This window comes from Eurosta solidaginis, chromosome 1 (assembly GCF_040869045.1).
Source record: "Eurosta solidaginis isolate ZX-2024a chromosome 1, ASM4086904v1, whole genome shotgun sequence".
Classification (NCBI taxonomy): Eukaryota; Metazoa; Arthropoda; class Insecta; order Diptera; family Tephritidae; genus Eurosta; species Eurosta solidaginis.
In genome coordinates, this window is record NC_090319.1 from 69,807,546 (window position 1) to 69,831,467 (window position 23,922).

The 23,922-nt window shown below is 35.8% G+C and overlaps 1 protein-coding gene across 2 annotated transcripts in view; it reads right to left on the reverse strand.

Moving 5' to 3' along the window:
- Positions 1–22,394, reverse strand: part of LOC137234606 (uncharacterized) — a 66,386-nt gene extending 43,992 nt beyond the window's left edge. For both annotated transcript variants that reach the window (XM_067758064.1, XM_067758061.1), the window contains exon 1: positions 21,899–22,394. In XM_067758064.1, the coding sequence (XP_067614165.1) occupies positions 21,899–21,993 (95 nt within the window). In that variant the 5' untranslated portion in view covers positions 21,994–22,394. The remainder of the gene's footprint in view (positions 1–21,898) is intronic.
- Between the last annotated feature and the right edge of the window lie 1,528 nt (positions 22,395–23,922).

Sequence of the window (23,922 nt, forward strand, 5' to 3'; positions counted from 1 at the left end):
CGTCATCAGCAAGTTATTCAGAAGAAGAAGGTGCCACAACACAAAGTAGTAATGCTGATGCAAGTGGCATTTTAGAATCCATTGATGAGAGCAGCTATGAGGAAGATGCCAACGACAAAACATATGTGCCGGAAGCTAACATCTCTTTAGCTGATATGGAGGTACGTAGATCTGAACGACTTAATAGTAAGTCATGTACTTCCAATAATTTTTGTGCATTGAGTTTTGTTCTTAAAGAGCCGCAAACAGTTGAAGAAGCTTTATCGCTAGAAAATGCAAACGAATGGAAGTCAGCTATGGAAGATGAAATGGCTTCGCACATGGCTAACCAGACTTGGGATCTTACCACGCTACCTCCAGGAAAGACAGCTATAAAAAGTAAATGGGTTTTTAAAACCAAAGTGAATGCTGATGGCGAAGCAGTTCGACACAAGGCGAGACTTGTCGTAAGGGGATATAGTCAAAAAAGGGGAATCGACTACGAAGAAACCTATGCGCCGGTCGTAAGGTATACATCGCTTAGATTCCTTTTAGCTTTATCGGCCAAGTTCAATTTGATTATACACCAAATGGATGCTGTCACCGCATTTTTAAATGGAAATTTAAAGGAGGAGCTATATATGACACAACCTATTGGTTTTGATGACAATTCCGGAAGGGTCTGCAAGCTTCGCAAGTCAATATATGGCTTAAAACAATCAAGTCGAGTTTGGAACGAAAAACTCAACCGCGTACTACTGAGCTTTGGGCTTCACAGAAGTGAAGTGGATCAATGCATCTACCATGCCAATCGGAAAGATAAATTATTCTTTGTGGCTATATATGTAGATGATGTACTGATATTCAGCAACGAAATTGATAAGATCATGAAACTAAAAGAGAGTCTAAGGAAGTCGTTTCAAATGAAAGACATTGGCGAAGCTAAGTCAGTTTTAGGCATGAGAGTTACACGCGACAATAGCGGCATAAAGATTGATCAGTCGGCATATATCGCCGATGTTTTAAAGCGTTTTGGCATGGATACATGTAATCCAATATCCACACCGATCGATACAAATCAAAAGTTGACATCTGAAATGTGTCCGAAGTCTGACTCCGAACGAAAGGCGATGGCTAACGTGCCGTACATGCAGGCGGTAGGGTGTCTCTTATACGCTGCACAGATTACTAGACCGGACATCTGCTATGCAGTGAATATTTTAAGTCGCTTCACCTCTAACCCCGGTCAGGCACATTGGACTGCACTGAAACGAATAATGCGTTACCTGCAAGGCACCACAAACAAGTGTTTGTTATACAGAAAAGACTCTGAAGAAATTACTGGCTTCTGTGATGCAGATTGGGCTGGTGACATCGACAGCAGACGATCCACTTCTGGGTACATCTTTATGTATCAAGGTGGCGCAATCTCCTGGTCAACAAAGCGTCAACAAACTGTAGCACTTTCAACCACAGAAGCAGAATTGATGTCAATGGTCTGTGCTATTCAAGAGTCTATATGGCTTAAGCGATTACAAAACGAACTAGTTCAAAGCGAATCGAAGACTATGGTGGTTTTTGTGACAAGAAAAAGCGCAATGTTCATAGCAACTAACAATTCATTTTCTGCGCGCACAAAACATGTAAATATTAAAGCAAAGTTCATTCAAGAAAAAATTGAAAGCGGTGAAATTAAACTTGAATATATTACTTCTGAGAATATGTTGGCGGATACTTTAACGAAGGCCGTAACCGCAACCAAAATTAATTTTTTCTTGAACGAAGTTGGCTTAAAGTAATTTTACGCCCATTTGTATAAAATATATATTCCGGAAGGGTGTTGAATAAATATATTATTTTATACTAAGCTATGTATATTTGGAATTACACATGCATACTAATAAATGCAACCGTTCTATGTAAATGATATCTTGAATATTAAATGTCAATAAAATACTTACTTCCGTTTTTCTAACCATACAGAAAACACGCGTTTTCTTACAACTCTAACTTTTTAATATAATCTGCGCAACACAAACTAAATGAAAATGGGCGGAGCCACGCCCATTTTGAAATTTTCTTTTATTTTTGTATTTTGTTGCATCATATCATTACTGGAGTTGAATTTTGACTTAATTTACTTATATACAGTAAAGATATTAAATTTTTTGTTAAAATTTGAATTAAAAAATTTTTTTTTTTAAAAAGCGGGCGTGTTCTTCATCCAATTTTGCTAATTTTTTTTCAGCACATATATAGTAATAGTAGTAACGTTCCTGCCAAATTTCATCATGATATCTTCAACGACTGCCAAATTACAGCTTGCAAAACTTTTAAATTACCTTCTTGTAAAAGTGCGCGGTGCCACGCCCATTGTCCAAAATCTTACTAATGTTCTATTCTGCGTCATAACGTCAACCCATCTACCAAGTTTCATCGCTTTAACCGCCTTTGGCAATGAATTATCGCATTTTTTCTGTTTTTCGAAATTTTCGATATCGAAAAAGTGGGCGTGGTTATAGTCCGATATCGTTCATTTTAAATAGCGATCTGAGATGAGTGCCAAGAATCTACATACCAAATTTCATCAAGATACCTCAAAATTTACTCAAGTTATCGTGTTAACGGACAGACGGACGGACGGACGGACAGACGGACGGACATGGCTCAATCAAATTTTTTTCGATACTGATGATTTTGATATATGGAAGTCTATATCTATCTCGATTCCTTTATACCTGTACAACCAACCGTTATCCAATCAAAGTTAATATACTCTGTGAGCTCTGCTCAACTGAGTATAAAAACAAATATGCGAATATAGGTATCAAACGAAAGGCGTAACACTTATGTTGCGTTCCAATGAAGTGTGATCCATATATGGATAGAGATTTAACATGCAAATGCAATGTGATCCATATGGATCATTGGAACACGAAGTTAGTTATTAAATAAAAATAGTTTTCAGTCGGGTTGCCACCTTATCTTAATTATATTTTTGTATAATTGTGTATCGGTTACCCAGGGACTATAATAGCTGTGTTTTTTTACATCTATGTATAACAACTCACAAATCTATATTTTTAAAATTATTTATTTTAAGTTCAAAGTATAAAATCTTATAAAATCAAAAAATTTTCATTTTGAAAAATCCAAAATTTTCATTTACAAAAACGAATGCGATTACAAAATATTTAAAATTTAAAGTATAAAATACAAAGTTAATAATTTTATAACAAATAATAAACACTATAACATCTATCTACGTTTACGCGTCAACTTTCCAGTCCATAAATCTTTATCTATTCTTCTGAAATTGCTCCGCATAAAATTAGTACTCCTAAATTTCAATATGCATTATACTAAGATGCAACTGAAATATGTGTCTATTTTTCACCTCAGCACTAATCCTATGTATCACCTCTACAAATGGTTTGTGTCCACTATTCATCGCATCCGATTCAGCTATATGTTATACACTATGGCCATCAGAGGGTTGTGTCTCCGCTTTTCGGTACACCCTATGCAGTAGCTAGTTATTTAACCACTACCGCAAGATGGGTCACCTAAGCGTTATCTAAGCGAGGATAAGCGTTTATTTACGCGCAAACGTAAACGTATGCGCGTGTAAAAAAACACGGCTAATATAAGTTTGCCAACTGTCAATATACATTAGACTGGGTCGATTTATTAACCGATAACGCGCCATCGATTTTTCGATAGAATTTGAGCTCAGGAAAAAAAGTTCCACTACGCATACCCAAAAAAAATAATTTTCGAGCCTGCGAAATTTCATTTTTTTTTTTACTTTTTTCGACTTTTTTCATTTGATTCTAAAATTTTCATGTATACCCTATCCGACCCAAAAATGTCCACTAAAAACGTTGGCGATAACCATAAAATAATAAAAAAATATTTTTTTTTTCAAAAACTGTTACCGCCAACGTTTTTAGCGGATATTTTTGGGTCGGACAGGGCATAAATGAAAATTTTAGAATCAAATGAAAAAAAGTCGAAAAAATTCAAAAAAAATGAGATTTCTCAGGCTCGAAAATTATTTTTTTGGGTATGCGTAGTGGAACTTTTTTTCCTGAGCCCAAATCCAATCGAAAAATCGATAGCGCGATATCGGTTAACTTTTGTCCATACAAATCGAGCCACCCTAATATACATATCTCTATCACATACCACCTTCATCTTATACTGCCAAAATACTGCTAGATGAGAGTAGATATAAATGCATACTTTTTATAAAGGAACTCTTGAGAAAAATGTGTAGGAATTCGCATATCGGTCCAAGGTAGAGCTGCAAAAGTATCGATATTCGGCTTACTTGATATTTAAAAGGGAGGGTATCGATATATCGCGATATATATCGAATTTTTTTATAGTGAAAAGCGCCTTCTCAATTTAAAAGCAACATCAGGTATTTATCAAGCATTTATGTAAATACAATATATATATATATGTAATATTGTCTTCATAACATCGAAACTATCATAAAACACATTCTGCAAAGTTGTCCGCGATGGTAGCTTATACAGCGAAACGAGGGTATATACAAAGTTACAACACCCTTTGTCATCCACTATGGGAAAAGGTCCAACGTCTGCGGTGACTAAACCATAGTAAGGTGCTGTCGAAAGCCTTTTTACGTGATGATGGATCTTCATATGTTTTTTTCATATAAAAATTAATCTTATTTGGCGAGCTATGTGAATCTAAATTTGCACTTGTATGCGATCGTTCTAGATGTGGAAATAAATTGGACGTATTACCACTAGTTTTATAACATTTTTTGCAATAGTGGCATATTGGAAAAGTATTACTGATTTTGTCAAAATGGATACATATACGAATACATGTATATATGTGTATATAATATGAAAAAATAACGTACTTTTCACATTGAACTTTTGTAAGAATTTATCAATATTCAGAGCCACCAACTTGTTAGGTACTCATCTAAAATAAACACAAATCTGACATAATGTATGTAATTTTATTTATTCATGTTTTATTTGTCTTACCAAAAGTTTTAGACGCTGGTAATTCTGCCGCTAGAAAAAGGAATAAGAATGGGAATACAGTACTCGACATTTAGAAAAAAACATCGATAATCGCACCATGAACCTAGTACTCGATGTATCGATATTTACTTTTACAGCTCTATTGCAAGGCTGACACGTTCTTCAAGTTTCAAGAATCGTGTGCTAATTGTATAACTAATAATTAGCCGCTATGAAATTAAACCCACATGTTTTATTTTAAAAATTCTTTTCGGAAATAAAACTAGACATGAACTAAAATTTTATACACTTTTGTATATATTTTTAGGCATACTTAGTATGTGTGCACTTGGTTTTATTAAACAAGAATCAGCTCTCATATTTTCTTGGAATTTTTAATTCGTAAAAGTGCCAGAAGCAAATTTACTTACTAATATAATCAAACATGCGTAAAGCAGAATAATTTTTAATCAATTAAAAAAATATTTCCCTAATTGACATCGCACCTCTAAATGTCTATTGTAGCATTTTTTTCGTACTTCCATTAGCGAATGATTAAAAAAGCAGGAGCAGCAAGAACCAAAGCCGAAAAAATGTACAAAATCGTAATGTGTTTTAAGTCTATGACATCATTGCCAAATTAAACCATCACACTTTAAAGCAATGGATGATGAGGTGATAACCTTACAGATGTATTCAAAGCTATTCTTTGTTGTACAAAATTTAAATCACAGCAGACATAAAATTGCCTATGGCCTACTTACGTATTTCAATATCAATTCTAAAACCCTACGTTTCGTGTAGGTAATGAAACATGATAACTGAGGATGTAAATTTTTTCTACTTTTGAAATCCAGATGTTTTAGGAACCTCTCTCTATACTTTATTTTCCAACAACTTAGCTTGCGAAAATGAATAAATTGTGTTTAGAAAGTCATGTCTTAATCTACAGTAAAACGTCAATACATAATCCCGGGGAACTAGTTTATTTTCTATAAAATTTTCACGTTTCTCTTTCCCGTAGACGTCCCAATTCGATTGGGTCAGATTAAGTGAAGGCGAGAGGTGCACATGATCGATCAAGCGGTTAAGTGTCGAAGATTATGTGTAGTTCTTACAACCTTACGCTAACAAAGTTGCTTCTATCATTAAAAAGAGAGGACTGTAGACTCATGACGGGTATTCTGACTGGACACTGTCTTCTGGCGTCACATGCCTTTAAATTAGGCTTGGTCTGTGATAGTAGCTGTAAGAAGTGCGGATTTGAGGAGAAAATGATCAAGTACGTTTTGTGCTCATGCCCTGCGTTTGCCAGGCTAAGATTCCAGCTATTAGCAGTGGATACAGCTGTCAGATATAGAAGCAGCAAGTGGCATAGGTCCAAGAAAGTTTTTGGTATTTGCCAAGAATATGATTCGCTCTTTGCCCCGTTTCACCGTCAACAAACTCTGTGTAGCAAGATTGTACCTAAACTACACTGCACATTGGACTCTTCTGTCAAAGTCAAAGTCTGAGTTTAAGGTTCGAAAAATATCAAAAAAGCAGTGTAACTAACAATATATCATTTCACGAAATATTTAGTAAATAATGAATAGTTTTCCGAATATCTACTGTCATTTACAAAATCACTATCACTACTAATATACTACTATAAGTACTTTTTTCTATAATTTTCACGGACAGGGATTAAATTTCCCCCTTTTTATAAGTTTTTATTTACTTTCACTTGGCTGTTGTTTATAATAAAATCTTGCAAGTTAAATTTGATACACTTTCCGGTGTCCGATTGAGCTGAAATTTTGCACACATGTATAACTCCGATGACAACCCTTCAAAAAACGCGATTACTCTATAAATAATGTAAGGAATACTCCTTTGGGAGTATAGGACTGCTCCAAATCTAATCTGTATTCATACAAAAAATGTGCTCCAATTAACATTGCGATGTCCTAGGAGAGGAGTAGGTGATCCCACTCTCGCTTTGTTTGTGAGTATTCCATAGAGTACATACGTGAGAGTACTTTCCAAAGTACTTTCACTGTAGTACTCCATGGAGCACCCACAGAGGATCATATGCCAAAGTACTAAAGAGGAATTGTGTCGGAAAGAATTATCGAAGTGAATTTAATTTAAAATGAAAGTAAATGAAGAGGGGCAATACAACTTTTATATTTTATACTACGAATATTCTTATGTTATTTAGCATTTCCGTGAATAAAGAAACTAATATTTCTCTATACATACTATAGTATGTATACATAAAACCGTGCGCTGTTGCATTTTATCAGAGTTGCCATAGTAAAATTTTATTATTAGTTATTTGCATGCAATATTTTACTTTTGGCAACTCTGTTCGATCGTCATCGTGTTGTGATCACTGTCTTTAAAAAACGAGCTATGATAAGCTGATGGTGGTCCGCAAACGCATTGCAAAGGAGTGTTGTTAGAGTATTCCAACATGAAGAAAATGGAACACGTAATCCAACAATTTTTGCAGGGAATGCAATATTACTTTGCGAGAATTCGATAAATTAATCGATAACAGAGGTATCGGTAAAGATTTGTGTTCACAAGGGAATAAAAGCCTAAGTCCTTTGTTTAGAGGGATGGTGAATAACCTACAGCGGCTCAAGAACCAGGTACCTTCGCTTTGATTGTGTATACAACGAACGTAGAAGTTAGGCTGTTATCGCACAATGTTGCATACTTTTCTGCGCACTTGATTTTGTTTTACAGATTTAACCCGCAGAGCAGAGATCTGCAATAAGTAGTTGTAAACTGAACGCCACATAGGCAAAGTCACAATAAAATATGATTTTAAGTTAGTTAGCACTGTTTGACACAATTTTATATGTGCTCTCTGTCAAAAATGCTTCAACTAACTTAGTCACATTTTATTTCGATTATGAATATGCAGGGCCGTAGAGAGAAAATCCGGGCCCGGGACTAAACAATTTACGGGCCCTCTATAAAAAATCCACTAATACATTTGATTAACTTGAATTAATGACGTCTCATTCATTAATAATTATTGATGGATTACATCAAAAAAATTGTTGCCACATCAACTAAATGATTTTTTGGACTAAGAGCAGGCAATAAAATTAACACAGAATATTTACTATTTATACTATTTTATTGTAACGTAGAAATAAAATTCTCTTTTAACAGCCACATATTGTTTCAAATAATCTGTTCTAGTTATTTGGTAACATTTTAATACATTTCTGATAAATTTAATGATGATTATCTATTTTAATTATTCAATATAGAAAGTTCGGATATCAAAGAGTGGCTTTACTTGCTTTTTTCGCTCCAAATTTTTATAATAATATCAAAATTTAACTGTCTTGCCAAAACAGATTCAACACAAAGCGTGGCAAGTCCTGAAACTCGCTCTTGAGGTGAACACGATCTATGATTATAGAAAGGACGCAGAAGGAACGTTCTGCACTAGCAACAGTGACAGGTATAGTGTTAACTACTTTGTATTCTTTACTTGAATTTTTAAAATAATTTTTAATTGAGTTTTCGTGTTAACTTAAAATTTTTGAATAACTTCAAAAAAAGAAAATTGAAAGAAAAAATGACCCCCCCAGGGGGGTTCCAGGGGGTGTGCCACTGGCATCGGTGGGTCTGACCTCCAAAGTTAGTGGGGGTCGGTCATACATTTGGACTCGATTGGAGCACTCTAAATGGGTCAAAGTGGGATTTTTCAAAATTTGCCCCTACCCAAAAGTTCGACCCAAATTGGGGAACATCAGAATTCGTTTTAGAAGTATGGTTCCTTCGGCAAAGTTTCTTATTTTGATCTCTAGAATACGATTTTCACAGAGAAATGAGCGATTTTAAAATCGACCCGCCTTAATGCACATATATACAAATTCATTTGAATGAGTTGAACAAAGTATGGGGCGCATTCCAAAAGCACAACTGCTGGCGAAGTTGATTATTGATAACTTCTTGGAACGCACAGTTTCAACTGTACCACAAATTAGTGAGCATACAAATTTTCCGCTCTATTCACTCAACGTTTTTATCGATTGGTTGTTGACAGTTGGCTCAACGTATCGTTTCAAAAGCACAATTTCTTTCACTCAGCTGATAACTGATTATTAGCAAGAGCAATTAATTGATGGAACAAAAAAAAAAAGATCAGATTGATGTTAATAATGTAACGAATATTAGAAGCACTAAGGGATAATATCATCTCTAAGCCGTTGCTAAGCAGTGGCTTGTATGCACATCAATAATTCAACCATTATGTCTACACATATGTACGTACACGCAGCGGAGAAGCAACGCAAAAACATATGCAGATATCTTATCTGAGATGCTCCCAAAAGTATGCAATTATAATTGTGGAAGTGTCGCTTACAAATACACGCGCATATGAGAGATATATACGTGTAACTAAGTAAATTCTGGAAGAGGCTAGAAGTATGCAAACGAGAAATCATAGAGTATAACAGTAAAGGCACGACAATCAGTTTCATTTAAGCAATTGTGAAGTATCAGTGTTATTGTGAAGTACTTAATAAAGGCCATTTGGCATTATTAAATATTGGAGTTATTTATTCAACAGTTTAGCGATACGAATGTTGGTAGAAGGTTGCAAATAAGCGGAATTGCTGAATAAATTCCGAAGATTTTGAATACAACTTGGACATGGCAAAGTGGAGTGAATTGAAGATCCAGCAACTGAAGAAGGAGTTGGAGAGCCGTGGATTGAATACAACCGGCAATAAACTTGAACTTCAAGCACGACTACGAAAGGCAATGGAATTAGAGGGAATTAACGTGGAAGAGTATGTCTTTCCTCTTGATGGCGAGGAGACAACAAAATTTGAAGAGAAAAGTGAAACATCGCAGACAGTTACGAGCACAGACTTGAACACGATTTTGGCTGCAATATCTGCACAAACATCGACAGTAACATCAATGTCGTCGCAAATGTCATCTCAACTGGAAGAACAGAAGACTTGTATGGCATCACAACTGGATGAACTGAAGACAAGTATTGCATCTCAACTGGAATCGCAGGAGACACGCCTAACGTCCAAGATTGAAGCACAAGAAACGCGTATAACAGAAATGTCATCACAGATATCCACAAATATGTCATCCCAACTGGAAGAGCAAAAGACATATATGGCATCCCAACTGGAATCACAGGAGACAAGTATCTCAGAGATGTTGTCAGAAATAACATCTAAAATTGAAGCACAAGACGCACGAATATCCGAAATGTCGGCACAAATTTCAGCACAGGTATCATCGAAGATCTCTGCACAATTGGAAGCACGTATGGACGAGAAAATAACGCAGTTTGAGGAAAAAATCGAGGCCGAGGTGGATGCTTTGAGAGGACGTATCCAGGAGTTGCAAGTTAATCGTCCGGCTGCTTCAGCGAGTAATCCAAAGATAAAAACACCATCCTTTGACGGTTCTGTTCCTTTCCAGATCTTTAAAGCTACAGTTTGAGAAGACCGCAGCATTGAACAACTGGAATGCTGAAGATAAAGTTGCTGCACTGTTCATGGCGTTGAAAGGGCCTGCAGCTGAGATTTTACAAACCATTCCAGAGGGCGAACGGAACTGTTATGAAGCATTGATGGGCGCTCTAGAGACGATACGGAATTGAGCATAGGAGACAGATATACCAAATGGAGTTACTGAACCGCTTACAGAAGCCTGGTGAGACATTGCAAGAGTTTGCGTCGGATGTTGAAAGGCTGGCACATTTAGCGAATGCGGACGCACCCGTGGAATACACTGAAAGGGAACAGATTGAGAGCTTTATAAATGGCATACGGGACGTCGAAACAAAGCGAGCTACATACGCAAACCCAAAGCCAACATTCGCAGAAACGGTATCACATGCTCTGATTCAGGAAACAGCGTCGCTTCTGTGTAAGCCAGTTTTCAAAGCACGCCATGTGGAAGTAGAAAGGGCAGAGTGGGTAGACGCAATATTGGAGGCGCTGAAAGAATCGCAAAAGCGGAGTGAAAGAGTTATCAAATGCGGGAAGCCCGGTCACATTGCACGTCATTGCGATCTTGATCCTAGTGGTTTCAACAGCATGGGTGGTCTTAATAACAAAGCTGGAAGGGATGAGCAAGAGCGAGTAAGATGTAGAGATCGAGAGCTAGCTCCAGCTATTGAATGTCCCGTGATATCTGTGTCGCAAATTGGTAGAAAATCGAGCAGCCTTACCGTCAGAGGGAATGTGGATGGCAAAGAACGTGTACTGACTGTAGATACGTGCGCATCTCATTCCTTAATTCGATCTGACTTGGTTAACAGGAGAGTAAAACAGTTACCTGGAGCAAGGTTGCGTACGGTCACAGGCGAGTATAACCAAGTCCAGGGAAAAGTGATATATGAAATCTTAATTGGAAAGGTCACAGTTCTACAAAAATTCGTTGTGGCGAAGATCGTTGATGAAGTCATATTGGGAGTGGACTTCTTGGTTGACCATGACATCAGGATCGCACGAATATCCGAAAAGCATTATGCGTTATAAGAACCAGGATGTACCACTTAACTTCAGTTTGGAAAAAGGGTTCAGCAGTAATCGAGTACTGGTAGAGAAGAGTCGACAAAGGCCAAGAGAGTCAAAGAAAAGGTTGATGGAACGAATGGGCCAAATAAAGCAAAATCAAAGATACCTGCGAGAGAGCCTAATGGACGCACTAAAACGACTGAAAGAATTTTCCAGAAAGGATGCAAGGGTGGTTTCGAGCCAGCGCGCACTACTATTGTGAAACATCAAGACGATACTGATGATGCAAAGTCAATCCGTCAAGATCAAGCTCTGCGAAGTAGTTCTTCATTGGTCAAAAAACAGAGTGCGAGGGAACGATCTAGGATAATGAGTAGTAAGATGAAACGTAGGCACGATGAGAACAATAATTCAGAAGGTTTCTTGGAGGGAGATTTGGTACTGCTATACAACCCTCACCGGCGGAAAGGTGTTCCATCGAAATTTCGTTGCAGTTGGGAAGGCCCCTACAAAGTTGTGAAGAAGATCAGTGATACCATCTTCCGCATACAAACCAGTGGGAAACCACGAAGTAGAAGAGTGGTACATTTGGAGATGCTAGCGGTGTTTAGATCGAGAGATCGGGACGATCAGACTTAGGTGGAGGGCAGTGTAACGAATATTAGCAGCACTAAGGGATACTATCATCTCTAAGCCGATGCTAAGCAGTGACTTGTATGCACGTCAATAATTCAATCATTATGTCTACACATATGTACGTACCCGCAGCGGAGAAGCTCCCAAAAGTATGCAATTATAATTGTGGAAGTGTCGCTCACAAATACACGCGCATATGAGAGCTATACACGTGCATCTGTAGTTATAATTATATAGCAGTAACTCAGTAAATTCTGGAAGAGCCTAGAAGTATGCAAACGAGAAATCATAGAGTATAGAAGGCCGCAACAGTAGAGGCACGACAATCAGTTTCATTTAAGCAAGCTATTGGTTGTGAAGTATCAGTGTTATTGTGAAGTACTTTAATAAAGGCCATTTGGCATTATTAAATATTGGAGTTATTTATTCGATTTACAGCGATACGAACGTTGGTAGAAGGTTGCAAATAAGCGGAATTGCACAATACATAATACACGTTACAATAATATAATACACTCGGACATTAACAAAAGAGGACGTCTTCCAAAAGAACTAGAAATATTTGTTGGTGCTAAAGTTATGTTGAGATCTAACGTTGACGTTGCTAAGGGACTTGTAAATGGAGCAATAGGTCACATCACCGAAATTATATGGGCAAATTACAGACGTGCTCAACTATACCATAATGATGTACCATCGGTTCGCGTAGACTTTGGTAACGATGGCGTTCACATAATACAGCCTAAATCAGTTCAATTTCCTTCTAAATTTAATCACGGCACAGCTGAAAGAAGAATGCTCTCGATTGTCTTGTCGTGGGCTTCAACTGTGGACAAAATGCAGCGAACTACTGTAGATCATGCTGTTATTTATCTAGGCTGCAAATTATTTGCTGCTGGTTAAGCTTATGTGGCTTTAAGCCGAGTTACGTCTTTAGGCCTTCGAATTGAAGAAATTGCCTGTTCAAAGTTGACTTCGAAGAAACCTTGTAATGTTTATGCATTAAAAGAAATGGATAGGATGAGAAACGTTACAAATAACTAAGTAAAGATTACATAACTAATTTAAACAATATTTTAGCCTACTAAAAATTTAAAAAAAAATTTATATTTAAATTAAATTTAAGAAAAAATATTTTCTAAGAACAAGCTTTTATTACTTGTTAATAAAACGAACTAAAAAGTAAAAAATAAAATTAAAGAAAAAATTTTTTTTAAAAATAAGCTTTTATTATTGGTTAATAAAATTAACTAAAAAGTAAAAAATAAATTGACTGATAAAACACTTTATAAGTTCATTGTAACCTTTAACGATAATTAGGCTTCTTCGTCTGCGACAAAAAATTCCATATTGTACATAATTATATATTTTTAACATTAAAACTTTACACCTAAATTATTAGATCTTACAGTTTATATCACAGTCCTAATTGTTCTAATAAAAAGCGTGTTAAATAGTGATGCTATACTTAAGAACACTTAGGACTATGAAAGATACCAAAGAAAAATGTTCATAGCTTAAGTCATTTAAACAATGGCGAAATGGTAAATTTTTCGACCAAAACACTCCCCATAACCCAAAAAATATCAAACAACTGTTGTAAAAACGGCGATAACAGTTTTTTGAAAAATAAATTTTTTTTTGGGTTTTGGGGAGTGTGTTGGTCGAAAAATTTACCCTTTCGCCATTTTTTTTCGCAGGCTCGAAAATAATTTTTTTTGGTATGCGTAGTGGAACTTTTTTTCCTGAGCCCAAATCCTATCGAAAAATCGATGGCGCGATATCGGTTAACTTTCGTCCATACAAATCGACATAGGTCAATATATATGCCTGTCGTGATAAGCTTTCTTTATCAATTTTTTTAAATTATATCTTGAAAGATTTGTTGTTATTAATTTTCATCATTTTAATGTATGAAAACTTTTTTTAAAGCAAATATTCGATTTTAATTAATTTAATAATTTTTAAGGAGGGTTGCAATCTCGGGATTCAAGGCACATAGAAACCTACGGCATCCCGGGATTGGCATGGCTAATGGTAATGTATTGAAACAAAAAATATGACCAATTCTTTAGCCATTAATCATGCATGGTTTAAAAGTATTACATTTGTTAGAATGTCGGTATGTATGTAGAAGAAAACCATTCACCTACGAAACATTTTAGGATCTATTTTCACATTATTTTGATGTAAATTTGTATTTAAATATTTCTGATTTAATAGGAATGTGTGCATTTTTAAGTGTCATATTTTAATAAGAATCACTATAAACATTCGCCTACATAATTATTTTTATTACATGCATATTTAGCTGTTTATTTTGGCGAAATTATACATATATTTCGCTTTTAAACGTCAACCGAAAACTATTTATGAGTCACTATTCAGAATTTTTATCAATACATAGATGATAAGTAGTAAATTTTTATCATGGCCGGATTGAGCCCTGCTGCCCTATAGGTATTGATATTTTTGCTATATCCACTATTATTTTATACTATGTTTCCATTTAGGAATTTAATATTCAGGCCTATGAAAAGATTAAACTCTAAATCTTGCAAGTTTTACCATATAAAATTAAATCTAGAAAGGCAGTCGATGTAAGTTAAATCTAAGGCTATGACAACCTCGAATATAATTTTTGAAGGCAACTCGCTCAAAACTCGTAATTCTTTCTTGACCATGGAAACGTCGCAAATGAAACTCATGTTTATGTACGTTTACGAGATATACGCGGGGTACAAGCTTTGTGAAAGTTTTGCTAGCTTACGCGAGTGGCCCTTCCATTCCACACTGTTAAATTATCCTCCATAATTGGTTATTTGAAGCTTGGAATTTATTGTTTATTTGAAATTTATTGTTTATTTGAAAGTGGGTCTTGCAGTGAATTTGGACAAGACGAAGTACTTGCTGTAGCCACGTCACTGTTGACGGATATAAATTTGAGACTGTGAAGGATTTCGTTCATTTGGGAAGCTGTATTAAAAGCAAAACAATGTCGGCCTAGAAATCAATCGGATAATAACTCTTGCCAACAAGTGCTTCTTTAGGCAATTGAAAACTAAAGTCCTCTCTCGACGAACAAAATTCTCGCTCTACAAGTCACTCATCATACCTGTCCTGATGTATGGCTCGGAATCATGGAAGGTGTCGACAGAAGATGAGATGGCTCTTGAAGTATTCGAGAGAAATGTTCTCCGGAAGGTTTATAGTCCCATCCGTGATGTCGACGGCGAGTATCGAAGGAGGTATAATGATGACCTATATGAGCTTTACGCAGACATGACGATAGTGTAGCGATTAAAAATCCAAGGGCTACGCTAGCTAGGGCATGTTATGCGGATGAACGAATACGCTGCAGCAGTTTGTAAACAGAGACAAGAGAAAGCCTTCACTGAGTTGGGAGAGACAGTTGGAGGATGATTTGACCTCGCTGGCGACGGTTATCGCAAAACAGGCTAACAATTAATTCACGTCATTTCATCCAATCGTCACTTGTAAACAAACAGCTTTTCATACGTATACAATAAAAACTTCAGCCCAAAGATATTACGTAGTTCTTCTCAAGTAGCTCGAATAGGGAATTGCCTGTATTTAACTTCAACTCCTTATCGAGTCTTAACATAGTATTTTTAATTGAAGCCTGTCTAGTGTGTTACATTACCATCGTATGAATTGCTTATTTTTTGTGTAAGTCATTCACTTCATTACGTATGCATTTACATACCTACGGTATGTTGGTAGTTACGGAAGTTGAAAAATAGCGTGTAATAATGTTGGCGTCATTTGAATTAAGTAATGATTTTAAACTAAGTTAAACGTTCTTGCGTGTCTTAGAATGTAAAAAAAAAAATTGTGGTTTTTTGATATGGGACAATCCTGAATGCAAGCGTAAGGTGTATTCGTAAGCGTAAGCATAGCCTATGTAAGTAGTATTCTATAGGTATGACGGCCGTATGAAGAATGTAAATGCAGGCGTAGTGTGGGGTGCTAGAGAATGTGGATACACAGGCGTAGTGTGTGCTATTGGTATATTGTAAGTATTACGGAATGTGCAGGTGATTTTTTGTATTTCCCTGCTTATAGGTTCAGATATGTATGTTGCGGTTGCCATGAATAGAGGCTGTACCCAGTGCTTTGTTTTTTCCTGTTCTTTAAAAGTGCATCTAGAATCCATTAAGCAAGACACTGTACCGATAATTTGGATGTTAGCAAGATACTTCGTCCCAATTATTCACGGCAGGATATCAGTGCGAGTTCTTGCGTTGAGTAAAGTAAACGTATCCCTAATTCCCTTCAATGGGCGCATGATACATAAAAGAACGTAGTTCCACTCAAAATTTGTTGACGTATTTGGGGATTTTTGAAGTTTCATAATGTTTTGCCAGGAGCGTTGCCATACCGTTACTGTTTAAGGGGAAATTGTGGTTTTTCGAGATGGAAATTTCCTTTAGGATGAAAACGCAATGGTCATCTGAGACAATAATAATATGCTTTAGCACGATTTATGTGCATATATATCGATTGAGAATACAATAAAACATGCAATTTTATTGAAAAATAGTGGATAATGACTCATATATTGGTTAATGACTCATATATTTATTGCAGCTTGATCCCTAGACAAAAAAAAAACGAAAAATCCTGTTGTTCTAGCATGGCCCTATTATCATGCCCCTACAGTGGATATTTCTCAAGACATGTTGAGAAAAAGCGTACCTCCAAAGTCTGTACATCTATGTCAATGCTAAAAGGGCACAGAATGTGTATAGGCGGGGCTGTCCCAAGGTGACCCCTGGTACAACGGGCAAAAACACTCTCATAACTACCCTGCAAAAATTGTTGGATTACGTGTTCCATTTTCTTCATGTTGGAGTACTCTAACAATACTCCTTTGCAATGCGTTTGCGGACCACCATCAACCGATCATTGCTCGTTTTTTAACGACCGTGATCACGATGACGATCGAACAGAGTTGCCAAAACTAAATTATTGCATACAAATAACTGATAATAAAATTTTACTTTGGCAACTCTGATAAAATGCAACCGCGCACTGGTTTTATGTATAATACTATAGTATAGAGAAATATTAGTTTCTTTATTCACGCAAATGCTAAATAACATAAGAATATTCGTAGTAAAAAATATAAAAGTTGTATTGCCCCTCTTCATTTACTTTTATTTAAAATTAAATTCAATCCGATAATTCTTTCCGACACAATTCCTCTTTAGTACTTTGGCATATGATCTTCTGTGGGTGCTCCATGGAGTACTACAGTGAAAGTACTTTGGAAAGTACTCTCACGTATGTACTCTATGGAATACTCACAAACAAAGCGAGAGGGGGATCACCTACTCCTCTCCTAGGACATCGCAATGTTAATTGGAGCACATTTTTTGTATGAATACAGATTAGTTTTGGAACATTCCTATACTCCCAAAAGAGTATTCCTTACATTATTTATGGAGTACTCGCGTTTTTTGAAGGGTAGTGGCTAACCTGCAGAGCTACAGGGTAATTTTCTCCCTAAGAACGGTTTAACAATTCCCTCCTAAAGTGCAACGCTTGAATTATACAATAAATACAAAAATGAAAAATGTCGACTTATAGCCAATTTATCAAGAAATTGCGCTGTCGGTTTATAAGGACCTCCTTTGGGCAAGCAATTGGCAAACGTGTATGTTTTGTCAAAATGTTCTGAGCAAACGTACGGACACTCAAGAAGGCTATATTCCCTTGCTTTGCATACTTCAATCCATGTTTCTTCCACCAAAACAATTTTCGGGAGCTCGTAAAACCTATTAAAACCCTTCTTTTCTAGGCTGATATTTCGTATTAAAATATTTCGAAGGTATGGGGCTAATTTTTTTCTTTTTTATTTAAAATAGCTAAGAAAGTAATTTAGTCGTATTTGTTAATATAAAATCTATCAAAATTAGAAAAATTCGTAAATTTTTTCAATCTGGTAGCTTGTTTTTGGTGAAATTGTCATTGTCCCCGCAAAAGTCAAGTGGCTAACGTCACACTAACGCCCCGATTCTAGTGTGGTAACAACATTCTTCACCACGGTAACGAAATCATGTGGCAACTTTTACACCCTTTTGGTATTCTAACCGCGAAAATAGCCGGATAATTTTTTACCCACAAAAGTAGGTGGTTACATCGAAATAACCACACAACAGCTGTTGTTTAGAAAAAGGCAAAACTGAAAAATAAAGAATTGTAAGCGCAAATAAGTAAAGATAATAGTAAAAAAGTGTTGCCTCTTGCTATACATATTTGTTTACATTATGTACTTTCACAGAATAAATTACAATATACCTATGTAGAAACTTATCATGCATAATATGCATATACACATCGTCCCGTTTATTCGTTAACCTCGTATCTACAAGTGAGAAATTTTCGGTAAAGCGAACACGGTTGCCACAACATGTTTTCATTTGGGACCAAAATTCATCGAAAAAAAGGACCAAATTTTTGTTTTATTTTATTAGTATAAAATACAAAATTTTACTAAACATAGTGAAGACTTTCCTTTAATTCAAGCTGAACAAACAAATATATGTGCATGCAACCAAAAATGGTTCTATATTTTGACATAGGATAAGTCTATGTTTTTCACCAACCAAACGTTGTGAACCTGGTTTTGGCCACAAAGCTCTTGGTTCTAGCATTATGTTGTTGATTGCAATGAAATAAAATGTATATTGCAGTTAGGTTTTAGTAAGAAAATGTTCAAAATTTGCGTTCTGATGTTGCCAAACTATGTATGTGGAAAACTCAGTAAATCATAAATGAAACTAGGCGATTTTGTTAGTACTATTTTTATAGATGCTTACTTTTTCCCTTAACGTTTAAACTTCATATCAGAGCCTAGATTCAGTAAGTGTGAGTTTTGATCCCAGGAACCCCTGAGCTAGCACCTACGGTAATAATTGTATACAAAACATTTCTTCCGAAATCAAATCTCGTTTGCATTTGCTTCCTTTTGTCTTCGAGTTGAAATATTTCTTGTGCCAAGATACTTAGTTTTCAATTACCTTGCGTGGCTTAACACCACAATAGTCCTGGAACTCTTTGAACTCATTGAGCTGGGTGAGAAAAATTTAAATATCAACGTGGCAAACGAGAAGTAATGAATAGAATTTTTTTGTATAAGTTTTGAAAGTGTTAGGCTCACGGCAGGATGCTCGCTATAAGCTATGCTAGACGAGAAGCAATTTTTATTTTCATACATTTTACATAATGTTGTATAACCCATGGAAATATCTAGCCGTTATTAATATTATTATAAAACAAGAGTTGTTTTTTGATTAGCCGGTTATTTCATCAACAATTAACGACAATGTGTTTACCAACACTTTTCTTTTTAATGCCTGGCATAAATTATATCCTAGGTGAAATGTTATTGTTCTGGTACATTTTATTGACTGACTTTTTATGGTGAGAGTTCCATTGAAGTAAATTCAAAATTATATGGGGGATAACGAAAGTGTGGCGAATTTTTGGACAATATTGTGAAATTTTACCTGAATAAAAAATAAAGAAAAGTACCAATCGTGGCTACTGCCTAAAAAGGACCAAAATTGAAGAAAAGGGACCAGCGGACCAAATGGGGTTGGAAGGGCCCATTTTTGGTACAAATGGACCAAAGTGGCACCGTGAAAGCGAAGAAAACTACCTTTCAAATTTCTCCACAGACACTGGTGAGTTTTTCGGTGATGACAGCGTTACCACTTGGGCCAGAATCGCGGATAAAAGAACTGGTAACGATATTCGGTTACATAATGTTCTGGGTACTATTTTACCCGTAACGCTTAGAATCGGGGCGTCAATGACTGATTAACGGTTGTGTTTGTCAAAAGCGCCCAATGGCAGGCCAGCGTTGAGTGGCTAAAAAAATGACTCAGGGATCGTTGGAGCAAGCTACGATGCTGGGTATGGAACAGCAGACAAGCGACATTAGTGCGGTATGAAAAAAAAGGGAGATAACAGAGAGCGCCAAATTAAATGGAGTTACACTGAAAATAGCCAGAACTCGCAGAACAGGAACACCCTCTCCCTAGGGAAACGCGCATCACTCTAGCTCAAGGATCTGGTTACTGTAAGAGGTTACCTATCCTACAACCACAACAACAACAACAGATCGTACCATTAGCGGAGCATGAACAAATTGACAGGAATAACATTTCTTATCGACGAGTTATCAACTTGTTATCTAAGTGTTATAAATTTGTTATCGATGACAATGAATTATCGGTTTGTTATCGAAAACTTTTTGATTTCCCTAAAAAAATTTTTGGATTACGTGTTCCATTTTCTTCACGTCTAACAATACTCCTTTCAAATGCGTTTGCGGACCACCATCAGCCGATCATTGCTCGTTTTTTTTAACGACCGTGATCACGACACGATGACGATCGAACAGAGTTGTCAAAAGTAAAATATTGCATACAAATAACTGATAATAAAATTTTACTATGGCAACTCTGATAAAATGCAACCGCGCACTGGTTTTATGTATACATACTATAGTATAGAGAAATATTAGCATAAGAATATTCGTAGTAAAAAAAATAAAAGTTGTATTGCCCCTCTTCATTTACTTTCATTTTAAATTAAATTCACTCCGATAATTCTTTCCGACACAATTCCTCTTTAGTACTTTGGCATATGATCCTCTGTGGGTGCTCCATGGAGTACTACAGTGAAAGTACTTTGGAAAGTACTCTCACGTATGTACTCTATGGAATACTCACAAACAAAGCGAGAGTGGGATCACCTACTCCTCTCCTAGGACATCGCAATGTTAATTGGAGCACATTTTTTGTATGAATACAGATTAGTTTTGGAACACTCCTATACTTCCAAAGGAGTATTCCTTACATTATCTATGGAGTTCTCGCGTTTTTTGAAGGGTTAATTTCGAAAAGATATCGATTATTTATCGAAAAGTTATTATGTTTTCAAAAAGTTAGCGATTGGTTATAGAAAGATTATCGACTTGTTATAAAAAAATTTATCGATTTTTTATGAAGAGGCTGCCGATATGTTATCAAAAAGTTATCCATTGATCATCGAAAAGTTATAGATTTGTTGTCTTATCAAAAGGTTATTGATATGTTGTCACAAAGCTTTCGCTTTCTTATCAAAAAACTCATCGGTTGTTATGAAAGAGATACCGATAAAACTTCAATATAAAATCGATGACCCGTCTATGAACCGTCCTCAACAAGCCTAAGAGAAGCTAATAAGAAGCCGATCACTCGGCGATAAGAAGTCGGTAACAAACCATAGCTTGGCGATAATCATTTACTGTCGGTAATATAACAATAATTTGTCGGTATCGGTTGGGGCCGATAAAAAGTCAACGAACCTCGCGTTTCAATGAACAGTGATCCAGATATCGATAAAAATTAAACATACAAATGCAACAACAAACTGATCCATATGGACCACATTGTTATTGCATATGCATGTTATATTTCTATCGGGATCTGAATCGCTGTTAATTGGAACGAGAGGGAAGTCTTCTCAAAATATCTGTAGTTATTTGTTTCGGGTAAGGTACCCTCTCTTGTAGTTTAGCTTCACCATCTGGGCGAGTTTTAGTTAGCGTAAAACATTAGTTTTCTGGACGTACATCTGCATGTTTACACATTGAACTTCACGAGTACTTGGTACTCACACCTTTTTGTGTGCAAGAGAGCGTTATATGTCGAATTAAATTAATAGATAACATAGTTATACAATTTTACTTACTGTTCAGCATTTTGGCTAACAATACCGCTAATTCTAATTTTATCCCCAATTTGTGTGGGTTGAGGCAGAACCGCAATGAATTTTGTTGAAGACATATTGATTTTGTAATATTGTTTATAATTTTTTCTTTAATGAACACCAGGGACCACTAACTTAAACTACTCTTTTGTCGTCAGTTTTTTTTTTTTGAATTGTATGTTTTAGATGTGCAATAAACCTCTGAAAATTTTTCTTTTCCCGTTTTTGCAATTTCTTAACTTTAAAATCACAATAATTTAAAACTTGCTTTTCAAAATTTTACCACGTTTTTTGAACTTTTCTTGTTGTAGCCCGTTGTGTTGCCAGGTACTAACTGCTCTACATACGTAGAAACAAACGACGAATTTTATTAGTCACACTTTACTAAAAATATGGGTTTCTCTTCGCGCGTTAATTAGCTAACGTAGTAAGTTCCGGACAACTAACCACTTGAGTAGAAACCGCATGACCTGCTCTCTTTGAGTAGCCAATGAATACTGAAAAAGTTGACTGAGAAAACCGGCATTAAAAATATCGAAATATTTTTGCTTTTGATTTGCATACACTTAGATCTGTATGAATAGATGTATGTATGTAAAGTAATTACGTCACAGTGGAACAAAATGTTTCCAATTCGTGTTTGTTTTAGTGGCGTCATTTTGGCTATAAATATATCACCACCGCACGTACGGCCACAAAGGTGTTTGAACTGGACAAAAATATTTAACAAACAAATTTGATATGCGGCTTAGGAAATTCTATAACTTGAATTTGAATGATGTTTTAAAGATATTGAAACAGTTATACCAACCTCCACAACATTTTTAGGGTCTATGCATCGTTTTTGCATACATATCAATAAAAAAGTAGGTTAAGTTCACTTTTATATGCCAGATTTCTAAAAGGATTAAACTAATATTTTTTTTTTCGAGATTTGGTTGCATGGATGAGGACCTTCTTATATTTGAAAGACCCAGTTCCAGGTTATTGTCCAATGTATGTAATGATTAATTACTGGATTAACTTTCCAATGTGTATGTGTAACTTTGGCTCCACTAGTACACAACGGTAATACCATCGAGGCCAGAACCCTGTGTCATTGTGAATGATAACTAAGTGTGATATCTTCTGCATAGACATCAAAATTGCAAAGTGATTGGATCACCTGATTTGTATTTGACTATCGCTGTCTCATTCTGTATCTCTTTCTATCACCCGCTGAAGATAGGTGCCGCCATATTGAACATCCTGTCAAAACGCTAAAAAGTAGCAATATTGAACATCCTGTCAGGCATTTGACAGATAAGATATCACACTTATAGGTCCGACACATAAGCAGTTTTTCATATAGATGAGTTTAACGCAAGCGTATGCATTATGAGTAGATTGCATGTATTTTTATGGAGAATGGTAGAATGAGCGACACTAGCGCCATCTGATATTGCAAAGTAGCCAACTCCCCAATTTTGTTCCAAGCAAATCATAAGAAGAAGAATTTGACATTTGTTTTGGCTAAGGGTGTTGGCACACTTAACAAGTGAAATTATTTTTCCCACTGGTTGGTAAATTTTCTAACATTTTTCACAATTAAAAACTGCAATATAACAATCGAATACGACACAAAATATGTTAACAAGTATTTTTGTTGTATAGGGAGAATGTTTACAATAGTGCTTCGCGAAATTTTGTATGTAAATGGGCAAGGCGTAATAAACTTCAATTACCAAGTCTGAAGTTCCTTCATATTTACAAACGCAAATCTTGGTTGATTGTGGCGATGTTATTGGAATCAAAGAGGATAAATATAATAAGAGCCGTCACTCGTTATTTTTGAGGCATTTACTCGATGTAAACTGTGAGGTAGTCGCTACTTTTGTTTTTGTGTTTATTTTTCCGACTGTATTTAATTAATTATTTAATTCTCTTTCCAAAAAACACGTTTGCATAAAGTGACAACACCGCATGAATAAATGGAAGGCAATTCAAAAATGTCCCTCATAAAATAA